At 48.6% G+C, this 25,556-nt stretch overlaps 1 protein-coding gene across 6 annotated transcripts in view; it reads left to right on the top strand.

The window, feature by feature from the left end:
* The first annotated feature begins 6,266 nt into the window (after positions 1 to 6,266).
* CCDC85A (coiled-coil domain containing 85A) overlaps positions 6,267 to 25,556 on the top strand; it is a 155,299-nt gene continuing 136,009 nt past the window's right edge. For 3 of the 6 annotated variants that reach the window (XM_083432689.1, XM_083432691.1, XM_083432690.1), the window contains exons 1-2: positions 6,269 to 8,002; positions 19,995 to 20,928. In XM_083432689.1, coding sequence (XP_083288815.1) covers positions 7,730 to 8,002; positions 19,995 to 20,928 — 1,207 coding nt within the window. In that variant the 5' untranslated portion in view covers positions 6,269 to 7,729. Of the gene's footprint in view, positions 8,003 to 19,994; positions 20,929 to 25,556 lie in introns of all 6 variants that reach the window. The other 3 variants (XM_083432688.1, XM_083432687.1, XM_083432686.1) reach the window with 2 other exon arrangements.

The raw sequence follows: 25,556 nt of genomic DNA, 5'->3' as shown, positions 1-25,556 counted from the left end.
CTTAAGTCTAATTAATGCATGAAGGTGTTAAGACCATAGAGTAAGGTGTCCTGCTAGACTTAGCTATGTCACCCCCTTCACCTTGGGAGAAAGGGGGAACAAGACTTTGTTCTTCTGTTCAACCATGTGAACCCTACCAGCAAGGAGGTCTAAGCTGGATGCTCCAAGCTCAGACCGTGTGGCTTAACCAAGCCATCCTTGTGTTTCTATACAAAGTTTTGAAACATTTACCACTTTGGAACCTAAGTTTTACTGGCTGTATTTTCTTGCTGCTGTATGGGAAAGCACATGAATCTGACCTTTGAAGAGTTTGTAAGTAAACCATTTTTAATTTACCAAACATGTGGTCTCTTTCTATGCAAAGGGGAACTTTGGAAGCTACTTAGATGGGGGTATTTTAAAGGTCTAATAGTCTTTATTTCCACACTTTACTTTGCTGCATTTTTTGCGATTTAAAATTTCTGCTGGGGTTCTCTCACCATAGAATACTTATCACCCAGCAGAAAAACAAGAAAAGTGTAATTCCTCAATTTTTTCTTGCTGTTGCTCTGGGTTAAATAGGTTAAGTACCTACGGGACCGCCTCTCCTGGTATGTCCCATGGAGGACCTTACGGTCTTCAAACAAAAACATCTTGGAGGTCCCGGGCCACAGGGAGGTTAGGCTGGCCTCAACCAGAGCCAGGGCTTTTTCGGCTGTGGCTCCAATCTGGTGGAACGTTCTGTCCCAAGAGACTAGGGCCCTGAAGAACTTGACATCGTTCCGCAGGGCCTGCAAGACAGAGCTGTTCCACCAGGCCTTTGGCCAGGGCACAGCCTGACCCCCTCCTTTGGTAATCCTCATAGAACTCTAGCCCAATGGTTGCCATTAATTTGATTTTGAATTGATTTTAGAATGAATTGATTTAAGAATGCTGTGTTACTTTTATTGTTGTTAGCTGCTCTGAGCCCGGCTTTGGCTGGGGAGGGCAGGATATTAATTAAATAATAATAATAATAATAATAATAATAATAATAATAATAATTGTTAAGTTGGTTTCTGAAACACTGAAAGTCCCTACAAAACCTGCTTCCTCCATCACAAGAAGTCCTCCTTTGGTTTGCTTTTGAATCCATCAAGAGACAGTTGTCTACCTATAGCTTCACCTTGCCTAAGATGCCTACTTTCTTGACAAAGATTCCATGGCCGATGCCGGCTTCCACCAATCTCAGCATGTTTTTGGACTACAACCCCCATGATCCTCAAGCTCCAGCATGACCAGTGCTTAAGGACGATGGGAGTTGTAGTCCAACATCTGGCTCACATCACATTGTCTATCTTGGCTTGTTATCCTTTATATAAAATTTTAGCGACTGTACAGGACTAAGGCACATGCTATTGAATAAGTAGAGATTTCATTTCACCTGATGTAGCTTTCCCCACTTCTTCAAAATAACACACACCCACCCCAGCCAAAATCCTATTCTAAACAAGTACTAGGGGAAAACTACAGTGCAGTATAATGGTTTGGGTGCTGGACTATGACCTTGGTGACCAGGGCTCAAATTTCCACTCAGTCACTGTTAGAATTCCTGCTCCGTGATTGCAGTCATGGGATTGTTGTCTATCACATGACGGTATATGTTTTGACTCTACAGAGTGGGAAGTGACGGAGACAGAATGTTTGTGTTACTGTGTTCCGTGAAGTGGGACTATTGTCCTTTGTCCTTTCTCTTTGCTGTCTGATGCTAGAGAGAGAGGGAGCCATGTTGCAGTGCTCCATATGTGTTTATATGTAAATGAAGTAGATTAGCCAAAATGCTGAGTTGCTGAGGTCTGTCATGCACATGATGCGCAAACTCTGCGGATCCCTAAGTGTGCCGGTGTTGGTTGGCATCAGTCGCTGTGATGTTCGGGCAGAAGAAAGCCTTTGAAGCTCCTGAACGAAAGACCAGGAGGGAGAGAACATGCCAGTTGGGCATGTGTCTCTGCCAGAGTCCTACTCGAGTGTAGGCAGAACTCCTGACAGTCACATGGAGATGAAGCTCACTGGGTGACCGTAGGCCACCCACAGTGTCTCAGAGGGTTGTTGTGGGGATAAAACTGGGAGGAAGAGAACGGGGAAAGGTGGGGTGGAAATGCAATAAAAATAAATATTCCGCCTTGGCCAGACCACATCTGGAATACCGTGTCCAGTTCTGGGCACCGTAATTTAAGGGGGATGTTGACAAGCTGGAAGGAGGCCAACCAAGAAGAAGAAGAAGAAGAAGAGTTTGGATTTGATATCCCGCATTTCACTCCCCTTCAGGAGTCTCAAAGCGGCTAACATTCTCCTTTCCCTTCCTCCCCCACAACAAACACTCTGTGAGGTGAGTGGGGCTGAGAGACTTCAAGGAAGTGTGACTGGCCCAAGGTCGCCCAGCAGCTGCATGTGGAGGAGCGGAGACGCGAACCCGGTTCCCCAGATTACGAGACTACCGCTCTCAACCACTACACCACACTGGCTCTCCAAGATGATCAAAGGTCTGGAAACCAAGCCTTATGAGGAACAGTGGAGGGAACTGGGTATGTTTAGCCAGGAAAAGAAGAGAGAGAGAGAGAGAGAGAGAGGAGATGAGAGCCATCTTCAAATATCTTAAGGACTGTCACATGGAAGAGGAAGCAAGCTTGCTTTCTCCTGTTTTGGAGGGTAGGACTCGAACCAGTGGCTTCAAGTTGCAAGGAAGGAGATTCCGACTAAACATTCAGAAAAACGTTCTGACAGTAAGAGCTGTTTGACAGTGGAACAGACTCCCACAAGAGGTGATGGACTCTCCTTCCTTGGAGGTTTTTTAATTTGGATGGCCATCTGCCATGGATGCTTTAGCTGTCAAGGATGGAGCAATCTTGTTTTCTCCTGCTCCTCTTAATAGATTGAAATTTGGGGGAACAAAAAGATAGAGAAAGAAACAACAACAGACATCTGAAACAATGTACAGTGGTACCTTGGTTTTCAACCGTTCTGGAGGTCCAGAGGTAAACCAAAACAGGTTGTAACCCAAGGCGTGCTTTTACCAATGGGGCCTCCAATTTTATTTGTCCATAATCCAAAAAAAGAAAAGAAAAAGAAAAAAAGGGTTGTAATCCAAAAAAAGATTGCAAACCAGGACACGCAGTTCCAGGTTTGAAGTGTTTGTAATCCACAATGTAAGCAAACCAAGGCATATGCAAACCAAGCTGCCACTGTACTACAAAAACACACAGCTACTTATAAAAATGTTCCATTAATACAACGTTACTAATATACAGTCATACCTCATGTTACATTTGCTTCATGTTACATTTTTTCAGGTTGCGTCCCGCGGCGACCCGGAAGTACTGGAAAGGGTTACTTCCGGGTTTCGCCGCTTGTGCATGCGCAGAAGTGCCAAATCACGCTTCGCGGATGCGCACAAGCGCCAAATCGCGCTGTGCACCTGCGCAGATATGGCACTTCAGGTTGCAGGCTTTTCATGTTGCGAATGGGCCTCTGGAACAGATCCCGTTCGCAACCAGAGGTACCACCGTATAGAAATCAGTATCACACCCTATCTCTCAGCCTCCAGTTTCTCTTTTTTTAAAAAAAATATAATTTTTATTCAGTTTACAAATAAGACAAATTAATACAATTCAAACAATTTATAAAACCATTCTCTCATTTTTTTACTTCCCTCAACTTGGCTGGTACTCCTTCCCTTCTCAATTTTCCACACATTTCTTGGTTCATATCTACTTCTTAAATTAAATCTGCTTTCAATCCATAATTTTAACTTTCATTTTTACAAAGCTTCTCTGAACGTTACAAGCATTGTTTTTCACTTAAATTATGCATATATTCTGAGAATTTTTCCCATTCTTCAATAAATCTCTGATCTCGTCGATTCCTAATTCTTCCTGTCATTCTATCCAGTTCTGCAAAGTCCATCATTTTCACAGCCTCCAGTTTCTCAACATGGCTCCAATCAAGCTCTCAGCTCACCAACAAAAGCCTTACAGCAAGATACTGGAAACAGTGGGTGTCTCCCCAGTCTTCCACTCTAAAATTGCTTTTTATGGGCACTCCCTCAGGCTGCCCAGAGCTGTACCCCATACAGCTGCACACCCAGTTCCAAGGGCAGAAGTGGAGTTTCCCAGGTGGTCCAGAGGATGGGGCAAGGCTTGGACAGCCACCTGCCAAGGACTCTTCAGTTGTGATTCCTGCTGTGCAGGGGGTTGGAATAGATGATCCTTGCGGGTACCCCTTCCAATCCTAGTATCCTATTAGGATTGCCACCTTTGTTCTGGCAAAATACAGAACAGGGCAGGACTGTTATGGGTGTGACCCCCCCCCCAATCTGGCGCTGAAGTGACTTCAAAGCAATCCGTTGCCATCTATTGCAGCCTAAGAGGGTGGCCCCTGGGGAATTTGTCACACATAAACATGACTTTGTAAATCTGTCTGTGCTTGGCGTTGTTGTTGTTTAGTCGTTTAGTCGTGTCCGACTCTTCGTGACCCCATGGACCAGAGCACGCCAGGCGCTCCTGTCTTCCACTGCCTCCCCCAGTTTGGTCAAACTCATGCTGGTAGATTCGAGAACACTGTCCAACCATCTCGTCCTCTGTCATCCCCTTCTCCTTGTGCCCTCCATCTTTCCCAACATCAGGGTCTTTTCCAGGGAGTCTTCTCTTCTCATGAGGTGGCCAAAGTATTGGAGCCTCAGCTTCAGGATCTGTCTTTCCAGTGAGCACTCAGGGCTGATTTCCTTAAGAATGGATATGTTTGATCTTCTTGCAGTCCATGGGACTCTCAAGAGTCTCCTCCCGCACCATAATTCAAAAGCATCAATTCTTCGGCGATCAGCCTTCTCTATGGTCCAGCTCTCACTTCCATACATCACTACGGGGAAAACCATAGCTTTAACTATATGGACTTTTGTTGGCAAGGTTGGCAAGGACCTTTGTCCGCTTCGTGGATCACTGCCTTGTCGTGGCGAAGGGGCTTGAATAACTCAGAGGAGCTATGAGCTATGCCGTGCAGGGCCACCCAAGATGGGTCAGGTCATAGTGGAGAGTTTTGACCACACGTGCTCCACCTGGAGCAGGAACTGGCAAGCCACTCCAGTATCCCTGCCATGGACAAAGACAACAGGTGCTTGGCTTGTCCAGAGCTTAAATGCATGACCTTTCACACAGCCTTCCACATGCCTGCATTTCAAGAGGATCCCTAACTTGGCACAGAGAGGGGGAGAGAGATTGGGGGGGGGAGATTTGTCCCCCTAAATCGGGGAAATAAATTAAAATACTTAACCACCTGACCTACAGATAAGTACTGTATTGGCCCGAATATAAGACGCACCCGCAAATAAGCCACACCTTTAAAATTCAGGGTGGCAGTTCTGGAAGGTGGGTGTGCAGTTCCGAATATAAGCACACTTTAACTTTTCACAGTCAGAATTTGGAAAAAAGAGGGTGGGTTATATTCGGGCCAATACGGTAGGTTAGGGATGCGGGTGGCTCTGTGGGTTAAGCCACAGAGCCTAGGGCTTGCCGATCAGAAGGTCGGGGTTTGAATCCCTGCGACGGGGTGAGCTCCCGTCAGTGGCGTAGCGTGGGGGGTGCAGGGGGGGCCGGCCGCACCGGGCGCAACATCTGGGGGTTAGGGTTAGGGGGCGCAAATCCACGGGTTAGGGGGCGCAAATTACTTGCCTTGCCCCGGGTGCTGACAACCCACGCTACACCGCTGGCTCCCGTTGCTCGGTCCCTGCTCCTGCCAACCTAGCAGTTCGAAAGCATGTCCAAGTTCAAGTAGATAAATAGGTACCGCTCTGGCGGGAAGGTAAATGGCATTTCCGTGCGCTGCTCTGGTTTGCCAGAAGCGGCTTAGTCATGCTGTACGCCGGCTCCTTCGGCCAATAAAGCGAGATGAGTGCCGCAATCCCAGAGTTGTCCATGACTGGACCTAACGGTCAGGGGTCCCTTTACGGTAGGTTCTGCTCCCCCCCCCATCCTGGCTATGCCCATGGAGAGACAGTATCTGAAATAAAGCTGTAACAATACAGGAGGTAGCATTTTACATTGAAATACGGGGCAATCCTGTATTATGAAGGATAGGTGTCAAGCCCTAAATTCTGTAATTCGATGATTCAATTCTAGACGCGGCGCCTGTGGGCCAAGCCCGCGAGGTGGCGCCTGCGAGCCGCGCCTCCCTCTCTCTCGCCCCCCCAGCCCCCCCCCAGCATCGCACGTGGTCCACCACCTCCCAGCTGAAAAGCCTCGCGCCGCCTCACTTTCGCTCTCACTCTCACTCTCGCCCGGCCAACGTGGACCGCGCCGCGGGCGCAGCGCCTGCCCAGGGCGCCGGACCAGACCCTCCCGTGCCCAATGCGCGCTCTGGGCATCCTGTGGCTCCGAGAGCGCCGCTCGGAGCGCCCGCAGGGAGCCGGTTGCGCGGGCTGAAGCGGGGCGAGGCCCGGCTGCCCGGGACGGAGGAGGAGGAAGAGGAGGAGGAGGAGGAGGAGGATGGCTGCCAGGGACGAGCCTAGTTGAGAAGCGGGCAGCGCCCTTTCTTGAGCGGCAACGGAGGAAGGAGAGGGCGGATCGGTGCCCCCGCGCACGGATTCTCCCGGAGCAACGTGGGGCGGGGTCCGGTTCTCTCTCGGATCTGTGCCTCTTCCCCGCTTCTCCAGCCCCCGGTCTCCAAAGCTGCGTTGCCCAGACTGGGGAGTGGGGCGCAAAACTGCCCTTGGTCCGCATCCTCACGTACAAAAGACTCGCGTGTCGCCTTCCCGCGCTTGCTGCGTCCGGAGAGGGCGCGTGGGCGTGTTGCAGGATTTAACAGAAAGGCGAGCTCTAGCTGGAAAGCAAGGGAAACTCCTCGAGTCCTGTCCGGGGCGATCTGGCAAAGGGACTCGGATCGTGCCACTCCCGGATCCTTGTTTCCGAGGGAGGTCTCGCGCCGGAGCCGATGCGGAGCAAGCCCTGAGTTTCGCGGCGCAGAAGGAAGCGAGGAGACACACTCTCTGCGCCTCCTTTGGGAAAACAGGCTGGGAGGCGCTGGGTGAGCGACCCTTCTCTGCCCGACGGCTTAAAGGATCCTTTTGGGCGGCTCCACTTTGTTTGCAAAGAGCCGGACTTGGGAGGGGCGCGTGGACTCGCCCCACTCGTGATCGCGCCGCGTGGCTCGCAAGTTCGTAGGCGCGGGGGGCACTGTGAAACTCCTTAGCGCGCACGGGTATATATATGTGTGTGTATGTGTATTTTTCCTGTTGAATTTGGAAGATCCACTAAACTCTGAGGCTGAAGCTGTGCGGGAACAACCCAGCTCCTTGTTACAACCCCCCCAGGCACACACACAACAAAGATTTTGCTGTTTTACGGCTCCCTCCGCCCGGGTACTGTTCTAAGCGCAGACTCAACAACCGGATCGGAGGATTGAAGATTCCTTATCTTCTCCCTGTCTCCCCCCACCTCTAAAATAATTTGCAAGGATGTCTTTTTACCACCGAGGGAGCGCCTCCTTCCTTCTGAGCAAGCCACAATAGCTTGGGGGAAAGCACCCCCCCCCCTTCACTTTGCTCTTTACTGCATTCCGAAGTCACTCCGATTTCTCGGAGAGGGACAGTCCCGACTGACTTAAAGGCGTTGTTTTCGAGATCTGGGGCTTGAGGGTCTTGGTGGAATACGGAGTGCAACGACATTCCCCCCCCTCCCCATCCTAGCCAGGCGATCCCGGAGCCACTTGGGCCGCCGGCACCATGTCTAAGGTGGCGACTCCGTCCGGATCCGCACCTGGAGCCGGGGCGTCGGCGTCGTCGGCGCCCGGCTCGGAAAGTTGCGCGGCGGGTGTGGCCGAAGACCTCTCCAAGGTGTCGGACGAGGAGCTGCTGAAGTGGACCAAAGAGGAGCTGATCCGGAGCCTGCGCAAGGCGGAGTCGGAGAAGATGAGCGCCATGCTGGACCACAGCAATCTCATCCGCGAGGTCAACCGGCGCCTGCAGCTTCACCTGGGCGAGATCCGGGGACTCAAGGTACACACACCTGGGAGAGAGGGATGGAGAGGGGAGGCCAGGGAGGGAGTAGTCTAATTTCTGCCGGGTGTCAGAGAGGCAGGATGCTACTGAATTCCCAGCTCTAGGAATCACAGCTGGGGAGAGAGATCTGGTTGGCCACTGGGAGAATATCCTGGATGCAGTTCCCTCCAAGAATTTTTAAAAATGTAGGAGCTAGCCGACCTGACTGGAAGAGTCCGTGACCAGAAGGAGGAGGATTATCAGGAAGAATGGACGAAATTTAAAGAATATTTAGTTAAATATGTTAAGTTCAATTAACTGGAAAAGCTTGCAAATACCAGGCAGGCCTAGGATTTAAATATGTAATGTGATGAATTAATCTGTTTAATGCTGAACTGGAAAGAAAGGAAGAGGTTAAGTGATTAAGTTAATTTTATAAGAATGTTGGTTTTGGAAAACCGTTAAAATGATATACACTGAAATTCAAACGGGGATACGAGGAAGTCACTTAACAATGTTACTAAGTTTGGTTTCAATACGGTTGAGATTTATGTTTGTTTATTTGTTTGTTTATTGATTTTTTGGAAAATCAATAATTTTTTTTCAAAAAAAAAAAAGAGAATTTTTAAAAATGTCTTTAGGTGGAGAATCCAATTGGCATCCATCTCTCTCACTTGCTTCCCACTGGGAAGTTCTTCTGTTGAATTACTGAACAACTGCTGGGAGACTTTCCACCTGGGAGATTCATCTGTCTCCCATTCTGTCGTCTCCAAAATCTGCCAGCTGAGATTGGTTTGCCTCATGGTAGTGTTGTCTTTGCCTCTTTGCCGTGAAAACAATGTTTCCTTGGCCTTAGATACCAGCCGTCCCTCTCCAAAAAGAAACAAACAGTTATTGCTTTGATTTGCTAGGACTCACAGAATCATAGCGTTGGAAGGGACCCTGAGGGTCATCTAGTCCAACCCCGTGCAATTCAGGAATCCTGCCCACAAGCTGTCCCTGGGTGGGCTTGAACCACCAACCTTCTGCTTAACAGCCAGGCACGCTGACCCATTGCGCCACAGAGGTGCCTCAGTCCCAGAGCATGTGGAGTAAGGTTAAATGTGTAACCTTTGAGCATGTGCAGAGTGCGGTCGGCACTGAATGATGGGTTAGGGACAGCTTAAGGTCACCAAAGTGAGGTTCGTGGCTGAAGTAGGGATTTGAACGCTGGTCACCCAGGTCCTAGTCCATGACTCTAACCACTATGCAACACTGCCTCCCAATGCATGTTGGAGAATGTCCCTTGGAGAATGTTCAAAGGTCAAGAGGTGATGGTCTAGTGCATTGGGGGCAGTGACCGCCTGCATATGTCTCCTTCCCTAATATCTTGAATGCAAATCGACCTAATGGACGCCTCATTTCTTCTTCCCCTTCTCCTACCCCCAAAGGCGCCATGTCTTCCAGCCATTGTGGAAGATGCGTCTTCCTGGCCATCTTCTGGCCTTCAAAAACTGATTTTGGAATATCCCCTGTAAATGTGTTGCACATAGATTATGATTTTGGGGAGTTATGGATGGGCTTGGACACTGTCTCCATTTAACAGATCCTTTCCTCCCTGCCTGGAAAGTCTATCAGATGTCCAGTTGGTTCCTGGTTAAATTGGAAAGAGACTCTGTGAGTAGAGTCAGGGGGTATGCTGAGTCTTTTGATATTATTGCTTCATGGGTCGGACCCACAGCCTTGAGCCCCTGGGAGAATAAGGAGAGCCCTGCTGGCTCAGACTGGAGGTTATAGATCAGGCTTCCTCAACCTCAGCCCTCCAGATGTTTTGAGACTATTATTATTATTATTATTATTATTATTATTATTATTTATACCCCGCCCATCTGGCTGGGTTTCCCCAGCCAGTTTGAGCGGCTTCCAACACAATATTAAAATACAGTGATACTTCAAACATTAAGAGCTTCCCTAAACAGGGAACAGACTACAATTCCCATCATCCCTGACCACTGGTCCTGCTAGCTAGGGATCATGGGAGTTGTAGTCCAGAAACACCTGGAGGGCTGAGGTTGAGGAAGCCTGTTATAGATCATAGAATCCTAGAGTTGGAAGGATCCTGAGGGTCATCTAGTCCAACCCCCTGCAATGCAGGAATATGCAGCTGTCCCATATCAGGATCGAACCTGCAACCTTGGTGTTATCAGCAGCATGCTCTAAATGAGCTATCCAGGTCCATTTTCTCCCACATCCTGTTTCCTAAAACAGCCAACCAAATGTCTCTGGGCCACCTGCAGGCAGGGCATGAAGGCAGTAGCCCTGTTCTGGTGTTGCTCCGCAGCAAACCAATGTATACTGCCTCTGAACTTAGAGGCTCTGTTGAGCTGTCCTATGCAGCAGGAGCAAACTCATTTTCAGAGTGCTAATCCCTTCCTAGCCAAATCAGCATTATCCATGCACAAGAGAGAGGGGTTGGCAGGCCTGGGGTGACCCCAGGGTTTGCAGAATAGCCCCTCTAAAAAAAAAAACTTAGGTGGGAAATCTGTTTTAGGAACCGCCTCATTGGACTGAGTGTGCCCACTGAATGCTGCAGGAGATAGGAAGTGGAATGGAGTATCTTGCAAAAGGGCACGGCTGGCTGCTTGGAGCACTGAATGGGAGTGTTCCACGCTGCACCATTTTGTTGCCGGTCCCACTTATCATGACTAACCGTTACTTTATTGCCTGAGCAAGGGCATTACTATTAGGAACTTTTTTTTTCCATCTGGGGAGAAAATCCACTTTGGAATCCATTATCGGAATCCTTAATGCACAGTGGATTTTTTTTTGCAGGAGATGATGTCTGAGTAGGAGAGTGGACCTTGTGTCTGCTTAAGGAGCTTCTGCCTGCAAGAATTTCTCCACTGTGGAATTTGCATTGATCTTCTTTTTTCATAATTAAAACGTGTGTCCTCCTTTGCCTATTCCACCCTGGAGGAGAGATGATCTATTGGAATGGGGTGTTCGTTGGCTGGCACAGGGGAGCTGGGAGCATGAGGGGCACTTGGAAAGACTGATAATGGACGGCAGAAAAATATTAGCACCAAACCAGGGAAATCTGTGGCAATTGGGAATGTTGCTCTGGTTTCGACTATTGCTTACTACCATGCCCTTCCTCTAAGAAACTTCTCTGTCTGCCCCTTGTGTCAATCTCTGACATTTCCGGTCCAAAAAATGTCGGGGGGGGGGGGGGGACTCCTAGCCTGGCATTCTGAAGAGCCAATGGCCTGAGTCTGTATAGAGCATCTTTCTACTTTTACGTGGTCCAGGTTAGATGCATGGGACTAGACCTGCTTAGCCCCAGCAGCTGAAACGAGGCAGTTCAGTGTGGTGGTTCGATTCAGGTGTCAGGCAGAGCTGGGAATCCCAAATTTGAAGCCTGCTTCATCTGTGAAGCTCATGGGGTTAACTCGGGCCAGTCATTTTCTGGGTTGTTGTGAGGCTAAAGGAGGGGATTTTGTGTGTGTGTGTGGAGAGCTATATGATGTCTCAATCTTTTGGGGGAAAGGGTTGAATTGAATTTTTTTATTACAATCACAGACCAGTTCTGGCTCACTTTCAATATCAGGAAAATCATAAAACACAACAGGAATACGTTGAATTGCAATTGGGTATAACAGAGACAATTCAGATATAGCGGCAGTTAAAAATCTTGATCACTAAAATATAACCTAAAATTGTCATTTAAAACCTTGATCATTTTGATAGTACAACATGTTCCCTACGGTTTATGGCAGTCGCACAGAATTTGGCCACCCTTAGCGTGATCTCTAGATCACGCTCCTCTACCAGGAGTTTTAGACGTTGAAGTTTGGACCAATTTGGAGGGGGAAAAGGATTAATAAATGTGATGGTGATGATGATGACGATGACAACAAGTACCTCTTATTTCTGCACTGTTTGAGCAACATCCAGCCACCTGTGGTCCTCTGCAGTTTATGTTCCCTCAATACTTCCTTTCCATCCTATGCTGTTTAAGTCATGATTGAGTGGCGATAGCTCAGTCGGTAGAGCATAAGACTCTTAATCTAATGGTCGTGGGTTTGAGCCCTACTCTGGGCAAACAATTCCTGTATTGAAGAGGGTTGGACTAGTTGACCCTCAGGTTCCCTTCCAACTCTACAATTCTACGATAGCCCTTAAAAGGTAAAGGGAGCCCTGACCATTAGGTCCAGTCGTGACCGACTCTGGGGTTGCGGCCCTCATCTTGCTTTATTGGCTGAGGGAGCCGGCGTACAGCTTCTGGGTCATGTGGCCAGCTTAACTAAGCCACTTCTGGCGAACCAGAGCAGCGCACGGAAACGCCGTTTACCATCCCGCCGGAGTGGTACCTATTTATCTACTTGCACTTTGACGTGCTTTCGAACTGCTAGGTGGGCAGGAGCAGGGACCGAGCAACAGGAGCTCACCCCCGTTGCGGGGATTCGAACCGCCGACCTTCTGATCGGCAAGTCCTAGGCCCTGTGGTTTAACCCACAGCACCACAATTGCCCTAGGGACGTGGGCACAATTGCTTTAGGGACGTGGGTGGCGCTGTGGGTAAAAGCCTCAGCGCCTAGGGCTTGCCGATCGAAAGGTCGGCGGTTCGAATCCCCGCGGCGGGGTGCGCTCCCGTTGTTCGGTCCCAGCGCCTGCCAACCTAGCAGTTTGAAAGCACTCCCGGGTGCAAGTAGATAAATAGGGACTGCTTACTGGCGGGAAGGTAAATGGCGTTTCCGTGTGCGGCTCTGGCTCGCTAGAGCAGCAATGTCACGCTGGCCACGTGACCCGGAAGTGTCTCCGGACAGCGCTGGCCCCCGGCCTCTTGAGTGAGATGGGCGCACAACCCTAGAGTCGGACACGACTGGCCCCTACGGGCAGGGGTACCTTTACCTTTACCTTACCACAATTGCCCTTACATCCCACCTTTTCCTCCAGGGAGATCCAAGGTGCCGTACATGGTTTTCTCCCATCTCATTTAAATGCCACAACATCCCTGCGAGGTAGGTTTGCCTGAGAGGCAGTGCCTGTCCCAAGGTCACCCATTGAGCTTCATGGCTGAGTGGGGATTTGAACTCTGCTCTTAACAGCACCTGCGTAAATCTAGGAAAGGAACTGTGGTCCGCAAAGAGTCAGCTTCTCCCCATTTAAATAGTTCCTCCCCAGGGTCGGGGGTTCGAGCCCCATGTTGGGTAAAAGATTCCTGCTTTGCAGGGCGTTGGAATAGATGACCCTTGTGGCCCCTCCCAGCTCTCGTTCTTTGATTCCCATGTTGGTGGTTGTGAAAGAGACGCTTACACACCACCAGCTTTTTGTAAAGCTCCCCTGTGTGATCACCTGGAGAGAATTCTTGTACGTTCTAGGCGATCAGGAGAGCACACGCCCAACTTGGATGTGTAGACTTTAAGACATGGGTAGGCAAACTAAGGCCCGGGGGCCAGATCCGGCCCAATTGCCTTCTAAATCTGGCCTGCGGACGGTCCGGGAATCTGCGTGTTTTTACATGAGTAGAATGTGTCCTTTTATTTAAAACGCATCTCTGGGTTATTTGTGGGGCATAGGAATTTGTTCATTCCCCCCCCCCCAATAGTCCGGCCCCCCACATGGTCTGAGGGACAGTGGACTGGCCCCCTGCTGAAAAAGTTTGCTGACCCTGCTTTAAGAAGACTTTGCAAAAAGAAAAGAAAAAGTTTGTTGCTTGCCTCATTGGCTTTTTGTTGTTGTTGTTGTTTAGTCGTTTAGTCTGTCTGACTCTTCGTGACCCCATGGACCAGAGCACACAAGGCCCTCCTGTCTTCCACTGCCTCCAGCAGTTTGGTCAAACTCATGCTGGGAGCTTCGAGAACACTGTCCAACCATCTCGTCCTCTGTCGTCCCCTTCTCCTTGTGCCCTCCATCTTTCCCAACATCAGGGTCTTTTCCAGGGAGTCTTCTCTTCTCATGAGGTGGCCAAAGTACTGGCGCCTCAGCTTCAGGATCTGTCCTTCCAGTGAGCACTCAGGGCTGATTTCCTCCAGAATGGAGAGGTTTGATCTTCTTGCAGTTCATGGGACTCTGAAGAGTCTCCTCCAGCACCAGAATTCAAAAGCATCAATTCTTCGGCGATCAGCCTTCTTTATGGTCCAGCTCTCACTTCCATACATCACTACTGTGAAAACCATAGCTTTAACTATACGGACCTTTGTTGGCAAGGTGATATCTCTGCTTTTTAAGATGCTGTCTAGGTTTGTCATTGCTTTTCTCCCATTGGCTTTTAGTGTGCCACAACTCACATCCTTTAACGGGCTTTTACAAGATTGCAAGATTTTTGTCCTGATCTCCCCGCCATAGCCCTCTGAAGCATGTCCAGTGGTATCCCTTCCTTGTTGCTACTTGCCTAGTCCTATCCAGCTTCACACCACATCTGTTTATGCTAGTTCCTTCTGGTGGGTTGTGCAAGTGCGGCAAAAGAAAGGAAGAAAAGTCATTTTGATTGCTTTGCAAATGGTTAGTGTATTGCTGAGTTAATGGGCTGTATGGATTATTATTTATGGTGCTGGAGGAGACTATTGAGGGTCCCATGGACTGCAAGAATATCCAACCTATCCATTCTGAAGGAAATCAGCCCTGAGTGCTCACTGGAAGGACAGATCCTGAAGCTGAGGTTCCAATACTTTGGCCACCTCATGAGAAGAGAAGACTCCCTGGAAAAGACCGTGAAGTTGGGAAAGATGGAGGACACAAGGTGAAGGGGACGACAGAGGACAAGATGGTTGGACAGTGTTCTCGAAGCTACCAGCATGAGTTTGACCAAACTGCGGGAGGCAGTGGAAGATAGGAGTCCCTGGGGTGCTCTGGTCCATGGGGTCACGAAGGGTCGGACACGACTAAACTACTAAACAACAACAACAACAAATGGATTATTATGTGTGCTGTACCCTAATGCAGTCCCCGCTTGCCAAGAGAGGCAGAGGAGAAGAAACCGTGGAAAGTAAGGTGGAAAAAAAATATATCTTCACCCTCCTCCCTCCCCCAAAAAGCTCTTTCCGGGTGGTTATATTTAGTGACATCCCCGGCTGACTATTGATCCAGCCGGCGGAGGAGGGATATAAAACTTTGAAATGATGCACTCAATTGACCTGGCGACAAGCAGGGCAGCTGGGAAGAGGAAGGGCGAACAAGGAACGGCTACTGAGCTTTGCACTTGGGTCATTTCAGGAGACCGAGGAAGCTGCCTGATACCAAGTCAGGCGAATGGCCCATCTGAGCTCAGGAGTGCCTACACTGGTTGGCAGCAGCTCTCCAGAGTTTCAGGACTAGGGGGACCTTCCTAGTCCTTTCTGGAGATACCCTGATATTGAACCTCTGATGCTCTGCATGCAAGATGCTCCTCTGTAGGCTATTTTTTTTCACCTGTAAAGGGGGAAATTTGGAGAATCTCTTGGAGTGAAAAAAGCAGCTTGCAGAGGGCAATTTTGAACGGGAAAATTTCCGAAGGGTTAAGTAGTCCATCTTCTGGATCACAGTAGGGGAGGTAAATGTTACATTCCCCCCTCCACACTGGTATTCCTTCTTTTCATAAGGTATTTCCATACAGGGATGGAGGGCATCTCTGTAGCTTTTAATTCATTACAGCTGCCGTCTTCTGGCGTAGGGTTGCTTCCAGGGGACATTCAAAACATAGCATGAAGGACTTCACTGGACCCAACCTTTCCAAAGGCCAGTGCAGGAGTTTCCTTGGTGTCCACAAATTGCAATCTTCTTCTTAGGGACGTGGGTGGCGCTGTGGGTTAAACCACAGAGCCTAGGACTTGCTGATCAGAAGGTCAATGGTTCGAATCCCTGCGACGGGGTGAGTTCCCGTTGCTCGGTCCCTGCTCCTGCCAACCTAGAAGTTTGAAAGCACATCAGAGTGCAAGTAGATAAATAGGTAGCGCTCCAGTGGGAAGGTAAACGGCGTTTCCGTGCGCTGCTCTGGTTCGCCAGAAGCGGCTTAGTCATGCTGGCCACATGACCCGGACGCTGTACGCCAGCTCCCTCGGCCAGTAAAGCAAGATGAGTGCCGCAACCCCAGAGTCGGTCATGACTGGACCTAATGGTCAGGAGTCCCTTTACCTTTACCTGATGTGCTCCTGATTTTTATTAGCTTTCCTCCTGTTGATGCCATTTTAAAACACCTTCACACTAAAGGCTAAGGCAGGGGTCGGCAATTATTTTTAGCCGCGGGCCGGTCCACTGTCCCTCAGGCCTTGGTGGCGAGCTGGAGAAGCAGCACCGGGGGGCAGGAAGCTGGAAGAAGAGGCAAGGGGGGCAAGCAGTCCTGACCCCCAGCCCCAGCGCTTACCTTCCCTGGGGCTGCCACCACCAGCACCACTGCTGTTTCTTGTGGGAAGGCAGAGCAAGCTCGTCCGCTTCGCTCTCTGGCCCACAGGAGCACCAGGGCGGCGGTTGGGGGGGGGGGGAAGATGAGCGGCGCAAAAGGGCTGGCTCCGGAGAGGGGCTGCTTAAAATGGTGCTCAGCCAGCTCAGCCCAGTCCCCTTCCTCCTCTAGGCAGGGTGAGGAGAAGATAGGAGGAGGGAGGGAGGAGGCGCCACCGTTGTGTGTGTGACGGAGAGCGGGGGAAAATGGAATGGCGCCGGGGGAAAAATGGCGCAGCCCGAACGAACAGAATCTTCACGCCAATCCACATACAGTCCGCTGGCTGGATCCTGAAGGCAATTGGGCCTGATCTGACCCTCAGACCTTAGTTTGCTGACCCCTGGGCTAAGGCATATTTATTTTTTAATTTTTTATTAATTTTCAACGTATCATTTTCAACAATAATTAAACATACAGTGGTACCTCGGGTTAAGTACTTAATTTGTTCTGGAGGTCTGTTCTTAACCTGAAACCGTTCTTAACCTGAAGCACCACTTTAGCTAATGGGGCCTCCTGCTGCTGCCGTGTCACCGGAGCACAATTTCTGTTCTCATCCTGAATGAAAGTTCTTAACCTGAGGTACTATTTCTGAGATAACGGAGTCTGTAACCTGAAGCGTATGTAACCTGAAGCGTGTGTAACCTGAGGTACCACTGTACTTTAACTTCTTATACAATTATTTTTACTTCCATCAATCACATCTGAAAATTTTCCAATCTAATTACTTAATTTACATTTCTTATTTTCATTATTACATTTAAATCTCATATCTAATACCTCTCTTCTTTGCAATATTTCATATATTTCTCCTTACAAAACCTCTTGTTGATTACAATTGCTCTTCAAATAGTTCGTATATTTCTTCCAATCTTCTGTAAATCTCTGGTCCTGCAGGTTTCGAATCCTTCCTGTCTTTTTATCCAATTCTGCGTAGTCCATTAATTTTATCTGCCGTTCTTCTTTCTTTGGTATTTCTTCTTGCTTCCATTTCTGAGCCAACAATACTCTTGCCGCTGTGGGCTAAGGCATATTTAACATCACTAACACCAAAGTTCAGTCCCCGTAATTGGACACTGCATATTCCTATATTGCAGGAGATTGGAGTAGATGTACCTCAGAGTCCCTTTGAAGGAATGGGTTTCTGTGCAGTCAGTTTAAAACTGACTCGAACCCTGTCCCCCTCTGCGTTGCTCCCGGACGGGAGGGAAGGAAGTCAAATGACACCAAGGGTTGGTTCCAACAAAAGAGTTTATTCTGCTCTCCGGATAGCAGAAGGCACTTGCGTGGTCAGTCCAGGCGCCCTCTCCCCCTTCCCCAGAAATCCAACCACGTCAGCCTACGTACGCAGGTTGACATCACATATGTTCCTGCTCTGGTATTCTTAACCATAAAAGGGTCTTCCTTCCTGTACTTCTGACCATAAAAGTATCTTCCTGTTCCTACTCTTATCTTGGAGCAAGAGGTCATCATCTCCGAGAACACACTCTGGCGCTGTTCCCAGTCTGGGTCTGTGCGTTTTTGTGGTCAGGACGTAAGATAAGGCACAGACGTGTCTTCTCTGTTCTACTGGTACAGTCAAGGCTTTGCTTGCCGTCACAAACTGATAAAGGAGAGGGCTCTGAGCATTTGTTTATACAGCTGAGCCTTTTGGCTCAAGAGCTCAAGTTGATGCATTTTAGAAATGCTAAGAAGAAAAGGGGGGGGGGTCGAGTCAGTTTTAAACTGACTGCACAGAAACCCATTTCTTCACCTTCTGTGATTCTGCTTTTGCCGCAAGTCTTGGCCGCATTGCCGTGCAGACAGGAACTGTATTCTAACCCCACTTTTCTGGGAGTAAGCTTAATTGAATTCAATAGGGATTAGAGATGAGAGCTAATTTTGTGCTGAAAGTCATGCTCCCAGCTCCCTGTAGTCCACCGATTTCAATAGATCTACTTTTGAGTATAACTTGGTGGGATACTACGAAGTTAAGCCAGGCTCTCTTGTACAGTAGTTACAAATTCTGCTTGGTTTTTTTCATCCTCACTGAAAGGTTTTGATAGAAGAGGGGGGAAAAGAGGGATTAGCTTCAATTCCTACCTTTGGCTCATATTGTTCTTTCTCCTAGAGAAAAAAGGTGGGTAGCATAAGATTTATTTAACACTGTAGCTGGAAGACAGGCTAAATCTGTTCCTCTACCCATTTTACAAGGAAGACAGAAAAGCTTCATAGATTTTTCTTCCTAAGGGTGGACTGTTGAGTTAAGCTCACGTTTTATCACCCACTGATTATTCTTCCTGGAATTCTTTCTACAAAAGGATAGTCACTGGTATTATTTTTTTTATAAACCTTGACTGTACTGAGTTTGTGTTGGCCCGAAATATATTTCTGCAATAAAGGCCAGCTGTCTGTAACTTGAGAGGAACCGTAAAGATGGACTATCTTGACTTTTTTGTTTGTTTGTTTCGAAGATGCAGTAGAACCTCCTCTGAAGTGATTCTCTCACACTGGTGGCCCATTTTGCACTTTCAAGTTATGTACGCTTCAGGTTACAGACTCCGCTAACCCAGAAATAATACCTCGAGTTAAGAACTTTGCTTCAGGATGAGAACAGAAATTGTGCTCTGGCAGCGCGGTGGCAGTGGGAGGCCCCATTAGCTAAAGTGGTGATTCAGGTTAAGAACAGTTTCAGGTTAAGAATGGCCCTCCGGAACAAATTAAGTTCTTAACCTGAGGTACCACTATATTGGGAAATGTCTAATGATAAAACAAATGTCTCATATTTTACCATTTTTATGTGTTGTAAGCCGCCCAGAGTGGCTGGGGAAACCCAGCCAGATGGGCGGGTAATGAATATTATTATTATAAATATTATGATGATGATGAAGGTGTTGGGATACTGCCAGGGAGACAAAGTCCATCTTGACCTCCATGTCGTCTCCGGACGTCCATTGATCTCCCGTAGACACGCAGTATCAGCAATTAGCGACACGAGCTCTAGAAATAGCTTCCCACATTCTAGAGCTCTTGCACACTCTATCAGCAGAGTTCACACAGCAAAAGATGCACCCAGGAGAGCATTATTTAGAGGTTTATACAGCGTTGATCAGAACAAAGAAAAACCATGACTGCCTGCTTGAGAGAGTTCCGGCAGTGAGAGAGACGAAAGGCAAAGACACAACAGAAACATCCTGTGAAAACAGGAAATACGCAGGCTGTGACACAAACATCCTGCTCCCTTTTAAGGTGGAACGGAAATATCCTAACAGAAGGTGCATCTGCATCAGCATGGCCTGATGTCTTCATCTGCCCCAGTTGCAACTAAACATGTCTCTCCTGTATCAGTCAGTCTCTACAGCCACAGCAGGGCTGTAATTCTCCAACCGTTTGACTTCACCCCTGAAGGCACACTCTTCCACTGTCTCCTGAGACAGATGGATGCCAACAGCAGGGTGTTGGACTAGATGATCCTTGGGGTCCCTTCCATTTCTGTGATTCTGTGTGGGAGGGAATGGCAGGTGGAAGAGTTTGTAATATTCCTCTGTTTAGCTTCAGCTTGTTTCCCGTGAGACACGGATGTTGATCTTCCCCTTGCTAACCTATTGTTTTCTCTCTTTGCTCCTCTCTCTTTTGAAGGACATCAACCAGAAACTTCAGGAGGACAACCAGGAGCTGCGAGACCTTTGCTGCTTCTTGGACGACGACCGGCAGAAAGGCAAGAAGGTTTCCCGTGAGTGGCAGAGGCTCGGCCGGTACAGCGCGGGCGTCATGCACAAGGAGGTGTCCCTGTATCTGCAGAAGCTGAAGGAGCTGGAAGTTCGGCAGGAGGAGGTGGTGAAGGAGAACCTGGAGCTGAAGGAGCTCTGCGTCCTGCTGGACGAGGAGAAGGGCGGTGTTGCCGGTTGCCGAAACTCAATCGACAGCCAGGCCAGCCTCTGCCAGCTCAACGCCACGAGCGCCTTCATCAGGGACGTTGGAGACGGCAGCAGCACCTCCAGCACCGGCAGCACGGACAGCCCCGACCACCACAAGCACCACCCGAACTCGAGTCCCGAGCACCTCCAGAAGGCGAGGAGCGAGGGGAGCCCCGAGCATCAGAAACACCGCAGCGCCAGTCCCGAACACCTCCACAAACCCCGCGGCTCTGGCAGCCCCGATCACCAGAAGCACCTGAAAGGACCCAGCCCGGAGCATCACAAGACTCTCGGGAAGGGGTCTGTGGAGCAGCAGAAGCACAGCTGCAGCAGTCCGGAAACGCTGCCGAAGCACTTGCTGAGTGGCAGCCCAGAACACTTTCAGAAACACAGGCCTGGCGGCAGCCCGGAACACCAGAAGCACAGCGCTGGCGGCGGCAGCCCCGAACTTCTCCACAAACACGCTCTGAGCGGGAGCTCTGAGCACCTCCCGAAAGCGAGGGGGACCAGCCCCGAACATCTCAAGCAGCACTATGGCGGAAGCCCGGACCACCTCAAGCACTTGGGGGGCAGCAGCAGCAGAGAAGGCACCTTAAGGAGGCCAGTGACGGATGACCTCTCTCCCCATCACCGAGGCCTCTACAATGGGATGAACGGTGAGTCCATGTTATTTTATCTTATTGCAATGGTGATGTCGAAGGGGTCATCCTTCCTCTTTGCGTGTGTGCAAATTACGGAAGCGTCGAGGTGGGGGAAGGTGCCCATTTCTGTACGTACGTGATGGGAGGCTTCTTGCGCAGCGCGAAGCAGGAACTGCGCAGCCAAGGCTGCAGTCACCCCTGGTGATGATTCAGTGGCTAAGTACGGGCGAAGTTGATGGATGCCTTGCCGTAACAGGCTGCACAACAGTTGTATCTCCTGGGCTTTTGCGCAAAAGCATCTCGCCTGTACAAAGAGGCATTGAAATATGGGATTCCTCTAGGCTGGAGCTAATGTACTGTGAGCACGGCCTGAGTGCACGTAGGCTCGATACGGAACGGAGAGAATAGGCTGGATGGGGAGAAACCTTCTTTTCATAAGGGTGGCGCCTGGGGATGGAGGGCATCTGTGTAGCTTTTAATTCATTACAGCTGCTGTCTTCTGGCATAGGGTTGCTTCCAGGGGACATTCAAAACATAGCATCACTGAACCCGGCCTTTCCAAAGGCCAGTGCAGGAGTTTCCTTGGTGTCCACAAATTGCAATCTTCTTTGGAGTTTGTGGGTGGCGCTGTGAGTTAAACCACAGAGCCTAGGACTTGCTGATCAGAAGGTCGGCTGTTCAAATCCCCGCGACGGGGTGAGCTCCCGTTGCTCTGTCCCAGCTCCTGCCAACCTAGCAGTTCCAAAGCACGCCAGAGTGCAAGTAGATAAATAGGAACCGCTCTGGCGGGAAGGTAAACGGCGTTTCCGTGCGCTGCTCTGGTTCACCAGAACTGGCTTAGTCATGCTGGCCACATGACCCGGAAGCTGTATGCTGGCTCCCTCGGCCAATAAATCGAGATGAGCACCGCAACCCCACAGTCGGCCACGACTGGACCTAATGTTCAGCGGTCTCTTTACCTCTTTACTTGGAGTTTGCTTGGCCTTTTCCACTGATGAGCGAATCACCCCTCATTGGCTTTCCTCGTGCTGCCATATCTTACCCAGTGAAAGAAGGATTTTAGAGCAGGAGGTAGACAATGCATTGCTGTCCAGGTGTTGTTGGACTCCCAACCCCCGCCAGTCAGCATGGTCAGTAGTCAGGAATAGGCATGGATGGGTCTGTTAATTTTGATTCTCCATCTATTTCTCTCTCTTTTTCTGATCTTCAATTCAGTTCTACACATTTTTGAAGCAATTTGTATGTTGCTTTTAAAGTCTGAATGAAAATCCACCAGCATCTAAGTGTGAACTTCTCTTAATACAGACATTGATGTATGCAATTTTGACCAATGTATGTAATTATTTTTTTTTGCAAACAAGAACAATGCTTTTTTGTATGTTAATTTCACAAATATAGTCAATTTGATCCACACACCCCCTCTAATATTTGCACTTTTGTAAACTTTTTGTAAACAGGGACGCCGGTGGCACTGTGGTCTAAACTGCAGAGCCTAGGGCTTACCGATCAGAAGGTCGGCAGTTCGAATCCCCGCGACGGGGTGAGCTCCTGTTGCATGGTCCCTGCTCCTGCCAACCTAGCAGTTTGAAAACATGTCGAAGTGCAAGTAGATAAATAGGTACAGCTCCGGTGGGAAGGTAAACGGTGTTTCTGTACGCTGCTCTGGTTCACCAGAAGCGGCTTAGTCATTCTTCCCACATGATCTGGAAGCTGTCTGCAGACAAACGCCGGCTCCCTCGGCCTATAGAGCGAGATGAGCACGCAACCCCAGAGTCGTCCGTGACTGGATCTAATGGTCAGGGGTACGTTTACCTTTACCTTCAAACATTGGTTGGAGAATTGCATTACGAACTTCAGAGAAGTGTGAATATCAAAGGATAGCTGTGTTTCAGCTCTAAGTGTTTTAGAAAGGGCAAATTAAGTAGGTTTTCCTGTAACGGTGAACTGAATCGAATTTCTCCCCCACCCCTGGTCAGAAATGATGAGAGCTGTCATCTAGCACCACCTAGAGGGCACCACGTTGGGTATCTCTGCCATTAGAAGCATGGAATTCTCAAACTGAACCACAATTCTGAATCCCAAAACAGCCCATGCATCGTAGCTTTGCCTTCTTAAAGGGAACACTTGAACAGTCTTGCAGTCTTTGTCCTCCGCTTCAGGTTACCTGCTTGGCGAATGTTTACTCACTTCATCTTAATTGCTTTTTCCTGGGATTCTCTGCAAAGAAACAAAAGCGGATTCCTTTGACATTTAGCTCTTCCGATGCAGTTTGTGACAGTAGGCTGACATTTTAACAGATGTTTCTGGGATGCGCGTCTATTCTCAGTTGACGGAGAAGCGGATCAGGCTCCCAGCTGCTATGCTGTGCAAGGATTTTAAGCCCGAATCATTTCCTAAGGGTACAGTTGGCGTTCACCTCTTGCCGATTATTTATCAGGATAGTGATCTAGTAACTTATAGGCTCTGGGGTACATCTGAGGAAGGATCTTGATGTTGTCGTGATGGTTCCACCAGGGTAAAAAAAGGAGATTGGTGGTAGCAGCCTAGGAATCTGTCTTCGTAGATTTGGGATCTTGCTGGGAACCTACAAATCTTAAAATTTTGGAGGGCGGGAGTGTGGCATGCCATGCATAGCTAACCTCTGGAATTCGCTGCTGCAGGATTCAGTGGTGGCCACCTTACTTGGATGGCTTTAAAAGAGGACTAGACAAATTCATGGAGGTCATGTTTCTTTTCTACAGTTGTAGGCAGTGATGCTTCTGAATTCTAGTTGTTGGAATCCACAAGAAGGAAGAGCGGTGTTTTGTTTGGGTTCTGTTTGCAGCATTCCCGCAGGCCACTGGTTGCCACTGTGAGAACAGCATTCACAATACAATACAATACGATAATCTTTATTGTCATTGTCCCATACAGAACAACAAAATTGAAAAATCTACATAAGACATTCAAAACCCAACAAGCCTGCCATCCCAGCTATCCCAACCTGGTTAGCCCCCTAAAAACTCTGATATCCCATTTTTAAATACAATATACTCCCATACAGACTCCTTACAATGAATTTAAAACCAAAATCACATTGGGGTAGAAACTGTTTCCCAGGCAGCTAGTCCTGGTCTTTATAACCCTGTACCTTCTTCTGGAAGGCAGAAGCTGAAAGAGATCATTTCCGGGGTGTGCACTATCCTGCGCTATCTCTGCAGCTTTCTTATGGCACCTGGAAGCGTAGATTTGATTCAAGGTGGGAAGAGTGCACCCATTTATTCTCTCTGCAGTCTTTACAACCCTGGACAGCATTGTTTTTTCCCCTGGCCATGCAGCTCCCAAACCACACACAGAGACCATAAGTTAATACATTCTCTACAGTACAATGGTAAAATGCCATCAACAGGTCCTTTGAGAGATTGTTTTTCCGGAGGATTTATTAATATTATTCATTAAATTTGTATACCGCCGTATACCTGCAGGTCTCAGGGCGGTTCACAAGATAAAATTACTATACCTTGGTTTACGAACTTAAGTCGTTCTGGAAGTCCGTTCTTAAACCGAAACCGTTCTTAAACTGAGGGGTGCTTTCCCTAATGAGGCCTCCCACCGCCGGTGCCCTTCCAACGTTCGGATTCCGTTCTTAGACCGAGGTAAAGTTCTCAAACCGGGACACTATTTCTGGTTTTGTGGAGTTTGCAAACTGAATCGTTCTAAAACAGGACTGTTCTTAAACCGAGGTACCACTGTATACACTGCTTTCCCCCATAAAAATAATGTTTAGGGGTACTCTCATTTTCCTACTCATATTAAAATACTGCCCCTCAATGGGGCCAAACTTAGGTTCATAAAATGTTTAGGAATATGTGTCCCCCCAGAAAAAAGGACTCACTCTCCCTCAAATATATTTCTGCCCCTGTTCCTCTACCTGTTCCTAATATTATTCTGAAGTTTGCTGAAATGGAGGGAGCGGAAAACTGCTTGTCAATAAGAACTGCCATGTAAAACCAATGTGTATTACTAATGACATCTCAGGCAGAAAAGCTCCTGTTTTACATTGTACAGCAAGGTGAAGTCTTACATAATGAGGAAAAGAAGCTTAATAAAAATGATGAAGAAGTTGTTTAAGTATTTCTCAAATCCTGAAAGACAAATCCCCATGCCCTATCGCAATCACCTTTTGCAGGCTGAATGGAATGTTACCATTTATAAAATGAAAACCAGAAAGGAGGAGTGTAAAACACAGAGCAAATTAGGAAGAAAAATACTTACTGCCAGGGTTTTGGACAGTTCGGTTCTGTAATTGTTCAGAACAATGGTAACAAAATCTTGCTGAGGTACATAGGGACGCGGGTGGTGCTGTGGTCTAAACCACTGAGCCTCTTGGACTAGCCGATCAGAAGGTCGGAGGTTGGAATCCCCACAATGGAATGAGCTCCTGTTGCTCTGTCCAAGCTCCTGCCAACCTAGCAGTTTGAAAGCATACCAGTGCAAGTAGATAAATAGGTACCACTGCGGCAGGAAGGTAAATGGCATTTCCGTGTGCTCTGGCTTCCGTCACGGTGTTCTCTAGTACCAGAAGCGGTTTAGTCATGCTGGCCACATGACCCAGAAAGCTATCTGTGGACAAACGCCAGCTCCCTCGGCCTGAAAGTGAGATG

This window comes from Podarcis tiliguerta (genome assembly GCF_965153285.1).
Source record: "Podarcis tiliguerta genome assembly, chromosome: 3".
In the NCBI taxonomy this organism is placed as follows: domain Eukaryota; kingdom Metazoa; phylum Chordata; class Lepidosauria; order Squamata; family Lacertidae; genus Podarcis; species Podarcis tiliguerta.
This window is presented reverse-complemented; position numbering and strand designations above follow the sequence as displayed.